Source organism: Anser anser (genome assembly GCF_964211835.1).
Source record: "Anser anser genome assembly, chromosome: 35".
In the NCBI taxonomy this organism is placed as follows: domain Eukaryota; kingdom Metazoa; phylum Chordata; class Aves; order Anseriformes; family Anatidae; genus Anser; species Anser anser.
The window spans coordinates 452,501-461,696 of NC_139756.1; the positions used below are offsets into that span (position 1 = coordinate 452,501).

Consider the following 9,196-nt stretch of genomic DNA (forward strand, 5'->3'; position numbering starts at 1 on the left):
GGCTCTGGGGGGGCTCCGGGCGGGGGGGGGGGGCTCCGGGCTGGGGTCCTGGGGGTGGACGTGGGGGGGGCACCGGCTGCTGGGGGGCGTCGGGGACCCTGTCCTGGTGGGACCCTACGGGGGGGGGGGGGTCTCACCCCCTCCAATCACCCCAAACGGCCCCACCTGCACCCCCCCCCCCCCTATTTAAGCCCTGTCCCCTCCTAACGCCCCCCCCAGTTATTTTGGGGCAGAGCCCAACCCCCCCCCAGTAAGTGCCCGGCTATGGGGCTGCCCCGCTGCAGCCCCCCCCCCCCCTTCTGCAGGGGGGGGGATCACAGACTCGTGTGTGCCCCCCCCCGACTCATTTATGATCCTCTGACCCCTTTGTGCCCCCACCAGACCCATTTGTGTCCCCCCAAGGCCATTTATGCCCCCCCCCCGACTCATTTCTCATCCCCCCGACCCATTTATGCCCCCCCCTACACCCAGCTGTGCCCCCCCCCCCCCACCCATTTGTATCCCCCCCAGGCTCATTTGTGCCCCCACCAGACCCATTTGTGTCCCCCCAAGGCCATTTATGCCCCCCCCCCCGACCCATTTGTGCCCCCCCCAGCTCATTTATGCTTCCCCCGTCCCCCAGACCCACTTATGCCCCCCCCCCCGACCCATTTGTGTGCCCTCCGACCATTTATGCCCCCCCGACCCATTTGTATCCCCCCTCAGGCTCATTTATGCCCCCCCAGACCCCTTTGTGCCCCCCCAGACCCACTTGTGCCCCCCCCCCCCCACCATTTATGTCCCCCCCCACCCATTTGTATCCCCCCCCGGCTCATTTATGCTTCCCCCCAGACCCATTTGTGTCCCCCCCAGACCCATTTGTGACCCACCCAGACCCATTTGTGTCCCCCCCAGACCCATTTGTGACCCACCCAGACCCATTTGTGTCCCCCCCCAGGACATTTATGCCCCCCCCGACCCATTTGTATCCCCACCCCTGACCATTTATCCATTTATGCCCCCCCCCCAGACCCATTTGTGCCCCCCCAGACCCATTTGTGCCCCCCCTGACCATTTATGACCCCCCCCGACCCATTTGTATCCCCCCCAGGCTCATTTATGCTTCCACCCCCGACCCATTTGTGCCCCCCCCGACCCACTTATACCCCCCCCCGACCCATTTGTGCCCCCCAGGCTCATTTATGCTCCCCCCGGACCCATTTGTGGCCCCCCCGACCCATTTGTATCCCCCCCAGGCTCATTTATGACCCCCCCAGACACATTTATGCCCCCCCCCCAGACCCATTAAAAATACAAACCGAACCACACTCGTAATATAAAAACAAACGCAGAAATGCTATAAAACCCCAAATCCGGAATAAAACGGGGGGGGGCGCAGCCCCTCAGTCCAGGGTGATGCCGACGGCCGCCAGCGCGTGCAGGGCCCAGGGGGGGCAGCGCTCGGGGCCCCCGTAGCGGGCGCGCACGAAATCCCGCACGAAGTCGGGGAAGCGCCGCGCCACGATGCTCTCCCGCACGGCCCGCATCAGGTCGAGCTGCGGGGGAAAAGGATGAGTTTTTTTTTTGGGGGGGGGGTAACGCAGCCCCCCCCCCCCCCCCCCCTTTTTGTTTTTTTTTGCCCCTTTTTTGCCCCAAAACCTGGTAGGCGATGTTGTGCACGGTGAGGTGGTGCAGGGCGGCCGGGTCGCTGCGGAGCAGCGCGTGGAGGTACGCGCGGCTGTGCCTGCGTGGGGAACGATGCGGGGGGGGGGGGTCATTTTGTGCCCCCCCCCCCCCCCTCCAAAAAAAAATCCCCGGGACCCCCAAATCCCCCCCCAAAAAAAAACGCACCGGCGGCACGTCGGGCAGCCGCACCGCTCGTCGATGGGGCGGAAATCCTTGGCGAACTGCTTGCTCTTCAGCTGCAGCGAGCCCCAGGGCACCAGGGCCGAGCCGAAACGCTGCGGGGGGGGCACGGTATTTGGGGGGGGGCCCCCCGACCCTAAAAGCCCCCCCCCACGCACACCCCCCCCCCCCTTTGCCCTTACCGCCGTCCGCGTGGGGAAGACGCAGTCGAACATGTCGCAGCCCAGGGCGACGCAGACCACCAGGTCGGTGGCGTAGCTGCGGGGGGGGGAGCGGGCTGAGCGCGCGCCCCACGGATCCTGCCCCATAGATCCTGCCCCACGGATCCCGCCCCACGGATCCTGCCCCACATCCTGCTCCATGGATCCTGCCCCACATCCTGCTCCATGGATCCTGACCGATAGATCCTGCCCCACGGATCCCGCCCCACATCCTGATCCATGGATCCCGTCCCACATCCTGCCCCATAGATCCTGGCCCACATCCTGATCCATGGATCCTGTCCCACGGATCCTGCCCCACGGATCCCGCCCCACATCCTGCTCCACAGATGCCGCCCCATGGATCCTGCCCCATGGATCCTGCCCCGGATCCTGCCCCATAGATCCTGCCCCATAGATCCTGCCCCACATCCTGATCCATGGATCCTGTCCCACAGATCCCGTCCCACGGATCCCACCCCAAATCCTGATCCATGGATCCTGTCCCACATCCTGCCCCACAGATCCCGCCCCACAGATCCCGCCCCACAGATCCTGCCCCATGGATCCTGCCCCATGGATCCTGCCCCATGGATCCTGCCCCACATCCTGATCCATGGATCCTGCCCCACAGATCCTGACCCACATCCTGCCTCCCGGATCCTGCCCCACGGATCCTGACCCACATCCTGATCCATGGATCCTGCCCCACAGATCCCGCCCCACGGATCCTGCCCCACATCCTGATCCATGGATCCTGTTCCATGGATCCCACCCCACGGATCCCGCCCCATGGATCCCGCCCCACATCCTGATCCATGGATCCTGTCCCACATCCCGCCCCACAGATCCCACCCCACAGATCCCGCCCCATATCCTGCCCCACATCCTGATCCATGGATCCTGCCCCACATCCTGCCCCACAGATCCCGCCCCACGGATCCTGTCCCACATCCTGCCCCATAGATCCTGCCCCACGGATCCCGCCCCACGGATCCTGCCCCACATCCTGCTCCATGGATCCTGCCCCACATCCTGCTCCATGGATCCTGACCGATAGATCCTGCCCCACGGATCCCGCCCCACATCCTGATCCATGGATCCCGTCCCACATCCTGCCCCATAGATCCTGGCCCACATCCTGATCCATGGATCTCCTGTCCCACGGATCCTGCCCCACGGATCCCGCCCCACATCCTGCTCCACAGATGCCGCCCCATGGATCCTGCCCCATGGATCCTGCCCCGGATCCTGCCCCATGGATCCTGCCCCGGATCCTGCCCCATAGATCCTGCCCCATAGATCCTGCCCCACATCCTGATCCATGGATCCTGTCCCACAGATCCCGTCCCACGGATCCCACCCCAAATCCTGATCCATGGATCCTGTCCCACATCCTGCCCCACAGATCCCGCCCCACAGATCCTGCCCCATGGATCCTGCCCCATGGATCCTGCCCCACATCCTGATCCATGGATCCTGCCCCACAGATCCTGACCCACATCCTGCCTCCCGGATCCTGCCCCACGGATCCTGCCCCACATCCTGATCCATGGATCCTGTCCCACATCCTGCCCCATAGATCCTGCCCCACAGATCCCGTCCCACGGATCCCACCCCACATCCTGATCCATGGATCCTGTCCCACATCCTGCCCCACAGATCCCGCCCCACAGATCCCGCCCCACAGATCCCGCCCCATGGATCCTGCCCCATGGATCCTGCCCCACATCCTGATCCATGGATCCTGCCCCACAGATCCTGACCCACATCCTGCCTCCTGGATCCCGCCCCACGGATCCTGCCCCACATCCTGATCCATGGATCCTGTCCCACGGATCCCGCCCCACGGATCCCGCCCCACATCCTGATCCATGGATCCTGCCCCACAGATCCCGCCCCACGGATCCTGCCCCACATCCTGATCCATGGATCCTGTCCCACGGATCCCGCCCCACGGATCCCGCCCCACATCCTGTTCCATGGATCCCACCCCACGGATCCCGCCCCATGGATCCCGCCCCACATCCTGATCCATGGATCCTGTCCCACATCCCGACCCACAGATCCCACCCCACAGATCCCGCCCCACATCCTGATCCATGGATCCTGCCCCACATCCTGCCCCACAGATCCCGCCCCACGGATCCTGTCCCACATCCTGCCCCATAGATCCTGCCCCACGGATCCCGCCCCACGGATCCCGCCCCACATCCTGATCCGTGGATCCTGTCCCACATCCTGCCCCACAGATCCCGCCCCACGGATCCCGCCCCACATCCTGATCCGTGGATCCTGTCCCACATCCTGCCCCACAGATCCCGCCCCACGGATCCCGCCCCACATCCTGATCCGTGGATCCTGTCCCACATCCTGCCCCACATCCTGCCCCACGGATCCCGCCCCCCACCGCCCCCCCACCTACCCCACGCCCATCAGGTAGCGGGGTTTGTCGCGGGGCAGGAGCTCGGTGCTGAGCTTCACCATGCGCCAGAACTGCTCCTTCTCCTCGCCGCCGCTCAGGCCGCCGATGGCGAAGCCGGGGACGTCGCGGCGCGTCATCTCTGGGGGGGGAGCGGGGGGCAGAATGGGGGGCGGGGGGGGCAAAGTATGGGGGGAGGGAGGAGGGAAAACGGGGGGCACAATGTGGGGCAGGGGGGCAGAATGTGGGGACGGGGGGAGGAGCGGAAATGGGGGGCAGAATGTGGGGCGTGGGGCGGGGGGGGCAGGAGGAATGGGGGGCAGAATGTGGGGCGGGGGGGGCAAAATATGGGGAGAGGGAGGGGGGATGTGGGGCATGGGGGGGGGATGCAGGGCCCAGGGGGTGATGTGGGGCCTGGAGGGGGGGGGAATGTGGACCCCGGGGGGGGGGATGAAGGGCCCGGGGGGGGGATGTGGGGCCCGGGGGGGGGATGTGGGGCCCTGGGGGGGGATGCAGGGGCCCCTTGGGGGCGATGTGGGGCCCCAGGGAGTGATGTGGGGCATGGGGGGGGGATGTGGGGCCCGGGGGGGGGGATGAAGGGCCCTGGGGGGGGGGGATGTAGGGCCCCGGGGGGGGGATGTAGGGCCCGGGGGGGGCTCGGTCCCCACCTTCCAGGCACCGCCTGCGCAGGGCCGGGTCCAGCCCCCCCTGGATGATGGCGAAGAGGCTCTGCTGCGCCGGGCGCCGGTTGGCGGCGATGCAGCGATCCAGCCAGCGGACGGACCTGGGGGGGCAAAATTGGGGAGGGGGGGGGCAGCATCAGGACCTGGGGGAGGTCGTGGAGGGGGGGTGGGATTTGGGGTTGGGGGGGGGGGCGCCACCTGTGCATGGCCTCCTCGACGCGCGGCCCCGTGGTGGTGCTGCTGACCACGTCGTCCAGCTGCATGATGATATCGGCGCCTAGAGGGGGGGGGAAGAGGGGGGGTCAGGACCCCCCCCCCCAAAAAAATCCCCCCCCCAAGGCCCGAGGGCTCACCCAGCGCGTTCTGGATGTGGACGGAGCGCTCGGGGCTCAGCAGGAGCTCGGCGCCGCCGTAGGGCGAGCGGAAGCGGACGCCGGCCTCGGTCACCTCTGAGAGCGCCGCCAGCGAGACCATCTGGAAGCCGCCGCTGTCCTGGGGGGGGGCAAAAAAAAACGGGGGGGGGCACCCCAAAAAAATAATGCGCGGGGGCGGGGGAGGGATGGGGGTGCTGAAGGGATGGGGAGGGCTTGTGGGAGGGGGGTTAATGGGGAGGGGGGGTGAGTTGGGGGGGTTGGGGGTCCTGGGGGGGTCCCCAAATTCTGGGGGGGGTCCCCAAGTCCTGGGGGGGGTCCCAAAGTTCTGGGGGGGGGGTCCCGAAGTTCTGGGGGGGGGTTAATGGGGAGGGTGGGGTGAGTTGGGGGTCCTGGGGGGGTCCCCAAATTCTGGGGGGGGTCCCCAACTTCTGGGGGGGGTCCCAAAGTCCTGGGGGGGGGGTCCCAAAGTCCTGGGGGGGGTCCCAAATTTCGGGGGAGGTCCCCAAGTTCTGGGGGGGGGGTAAGGGGGGAGCTGGGGGGCTTGTGGGAGGGGGTTAATGGGGAGGGGGGGCAAATTGGGGGGGGGCTGGGGGTCCTGGGGGGGGGTCCCCATGTCCTGGGGGGGGGGAGGGGTCCACAGGGGTCCTGAGCTCCAAGGGGGGGGGGGGTCCTGAGCAGGGGATCCGGATCCCGTGGGGGGTTTGGGGGGAGTTGGGGGACTCGGGGGGGTTTGGGGGGGCTCTGGGGGGTCCCGCCCCCCCTCCACCGTCAGCAGGTTGCGGGCCCAGCCCATGAAGCCGTGCAGGCCGCCGGCCCGCTGCACCAGCTCGGGGCCCTGCGGGGAGGAAGGGGTTAAACGGGGGGGAAGGGGGGGCGCTCGGGGGCGTGGTCATGTCGGAGGGGGCGTGGCCACATGTAGGGGGCGTGGCCATGGGGGATGGGGCGTGGCCACGGGTAGGGGGCGTGGCCCCGCCAATGAGCCTCGGTGCGGGCTCGGTTGGGGGCGGGGCCTCTGGGGTGGGGGCGGGGCCTCGTCCGGGGGGCGGAGGCGGGGTCCTAAAAAGCGGCGCTCACCCCCCCCCCCTCCGGTCCCTTCACGGTGCCCCTCAGCCCCGTCCCGGTGCCCGGGACCCCTCCCGGAGCTCCCCGGTCCCTCCTCGGTTCCCTCGGGCCCCTTCCCCGGTTCCTCCGGACCCCCCCCCCCCGTGCTCCCCGGTCCCGTTCCCGTGCTCCCGGCCTCCTCCCGGGACCTCCCCCCCCCCCGGGCCCCCTCCGGTTCATCCCCGTTCCTGCCGGTCCCTCCCCCGTTCCCCTCCCGGTATCCTCGCTCCCCCCGGTTCCTCCACCCCCCCCCCGGAGCTCCCGGTCCCGTTCCCGTGCTCCCGGCCTCCCCGCGGGACCCCCTCTCAGTTCCTCCCGGTTTCCCCCGGGCCCCTTCCCCGAGCCTTCGCTCCCCCCCGGTTCCTCTGCTCCCCCCCCCGGTTCCCTCCGGGGCCGCTCCCCCTCCCGGCCTCCCCCCGAGACCCCCCCCCGGTTCCTCCCCTTCCCTCCTGGTTCCCCCCCCGGTTCCTCCGGACCCCTCCCGATGCGCCCCGGTCCCGTTCCCGTGCTCCCGGCCTCCCCCCGGGACCCCCCCGGTTCCCCCCGGGCCTCCTCCCCGGTCCCCCCGGTTCCCCCCCGCGTCCCGGCGGCGCTCACGGGCCGCGTCCCGAGGTGGTAGGTGTTGCCCAGGCAGATGCGGCAGCCGAGCGCCGCCAGCTGCGCCGCCGTGATGCCCTTGGCCGTGCCGCGGGTGCCCACGGGCATGAACACCGGGCAGGGCACGGCGCCGTGCGGCAGCAGCAGCTCGCCCGCCCGAGCCCGGCTCCGGCCGCACTCGGCCACCACCCGCAGCAGCGGGGCCGGGGCCGGGGCTGGGATCGGGACCGGGACCGGGGCCTGGGCCTGGGCCTGGTCCGGGCCCTCCGTGGGCGCCGCCATTTTGTGGGGCCGCCCGCCCGCCGCGCCGGAAGTCGCCGTTACCAGGGGCAACGCGGGCGGGCGCCATGTTGGGGCTGAGGGGACCCCCCCCCCCACGGCCCATGGTGGCCCCAGGGTGGCTCCTGGTGGCCCACGGTGGCCCCAGGGTCGCCCCCCCAGCCGTTTTTGGTCCCCGTGTCTCGGTTTTTGGCCCCCCCCGTGCCTCAGTTTCCCCTCACGGTGCCCCCCCTCAGCACCCCCGCACCTCTCAGCACCCACCGCACCCCTCAGCACCCCCCTGCACCCTTGAACCCCCTCAGCGCCCCCCAGCACCCCCCGCACCCTGAACCCCCCCCAGCACCCCTCAGCACCCCTGAACCCCCCCCCCTGCACCCCTCAGCACCTCTGAATCCCCCTCTGCACCCCTCAGCACCCCACACACCCCTGAACCCCCCCGGCACCCCTCAGCACCCCTGAACCCCCCCCTGCACCCCTCAGCACCCCTGAACCCCCCCCCCTGCACCCCTCAGCACCCCTGAACCCCCCCCGCACCCCTCAGCACCCCTGAACCCCCCCCGCACCCCTCAGCACCTCTGAATCCCCCTCTGCACCCCTCAGCACCCCCCACACTCCTGAACCCCCCCGCACCCCTCAGCACCCCTGAACCCCCCCCTGCACCCCTCAGCACCCCTGAACCCCCCCCCTGCACCCCTCAGCACCTCTGAACCCCCCCCTGCACCCCTCAGCACCCCTGAACCCCCCCCCCCTGCACCCCTCAGCACCCCTGAACCCCCCCCGCACCCCTCAGCACCCCCTCCCGGAGCTCAGCACCCATCCAGCCCCCGGCACCCCACGGTGTCCGGTGCTCGGCCCCGAGCGCCATCCCCCAGCGGCACCGGGGGCTGCCAGAAATCCCTAATTTTGACCCGAAAAAAAAAACAAAAACGTGCCCCAAAATGGGGACCGCCGAGACGGGCCTAAATCTTGGGGGTGCGGCAGGAGCAGATTTAATTAAAATCGGGTTAAAACAGAATTAACTGGGGGGCCGGAGAAGCCCCCAGCAGGACTGCAGCAGTACCGTGACCACCTGCAGCCCTCCCCGGGGTGCAATTAACTCAATTAACTTGATTAATTTGGTCCAGCATCAACGAGCACGGGTGCTGGGAGCAGCAGAGGCACGAAGCTCCCCCTCTGAGCCCCCTCTGGTCCCGAGGCACAGGAATCCACCGGTGGAAATCCGGTAACGGCCCCGGTGGCCGCGGTGAGGGGGTTTAATTAATTTAATTAGGGAAGGGCTGCGGCCCGCAGCCCCCCTCCAGCACGCTGCGGGGGGAAGCTCGCAGCCAGCTCCCGGCTTGGTCACCGCTGCCATCACTGATCCGGGGGGGCATTTCTGAGCCAAATGGACAGGTTGCAATTAGGGGCTGGGCCCTAATTAGGAGCCGGGTCCTAATTAGGGGAATGTCGGTGGGTTCACATAACCCACTTCTGCAGGACACGAGTGGGTTCCCCCGGGGCTCAGGGGGGATAATTACACCCCGCTTGCTCCAACCCCTTGCAGAATTTGGGGTGTCCAATTAGGGGATGTGTCCCAATTAGGGGGTGGGTCCTAATTAGGGGCTGGGTCCCAATGAGGGGAACGTCGGTGGGTTCAACTAACCCGCTTCTGCAGAGCATGAGTGGGTTCCCTTGGGGGGCTAAACAGACCTCACT

At 68.5% G+C, this 9,196-nt stretch overlaps 2 protein-coding genes across 2 annotated transcripts in view; one reads left to right on the forward strand and one right to left on the reverse strand.

Annotated features, from left to right (window-relative positions):
• KRI1 (KRI1 homolog) overlaps positions 1–9,196 on the forward strand; it is a 66,348-nt gene that overhangs the window by 44,942 nt on the left and 12,210 nt on the right. The window lies entirely within an intron of this gene.
• LOC310888453 (queuine tRNA-ribosyltransferase catalytic subunit 1-like) lies at positions 1,320–7,562 on the reverse strand. Its single transcript, XM_083815133.1, has 10 exons — positions 7,223–7,562; positions 6,291–6,359; positions 5,504–5,642; positions 5,349–5,427; positions 5,136–5,251; positions 4,471–4,609; positions 2,028–2,103; positions 1,831–1,940; positions 1,639–1,723; positions 1,320–1,535 (listed from the first exon to the last, which is right to left on the reverse strand). The coding sequence occupies exons 1-10, from the start codon at positions 7,502–7,504 to the stop codon at positions 1,383–1,385; spliced, it is 1,248 nt and encodes a 415-aa protein (XP_083671259.1). The 5' UTR covers positions 7,505–7,562; the 3' UTR covers positions 1,320–1,382.

Excerpts from the sequence above, each read along its gene's own strand:
- LOC310888453 (XM_083815133.1), bottom strand. The coding sequence starts at position 7,504 with ATGGCGGCGCCCACGGAGGGCCCGGACCAGGCCCAGGCCCAGGCCCCG. Across the intron at positions 2,104-4,470 it reads CGCTACCTGATGGGCGTGGG|CTACGCCACCGACCTGGTGG; the intron begins GTAGGTGGGGGG and ends CCCCCCCCGCAG. Across the intron at positions 1,724-1,830 it reads GGCTGCCCGACGTGCCGCCG|GCACAGCCGCGCGTACCTCC; the intron begins GTGCGTTTTTTT and ends TTCCCCACGCAG.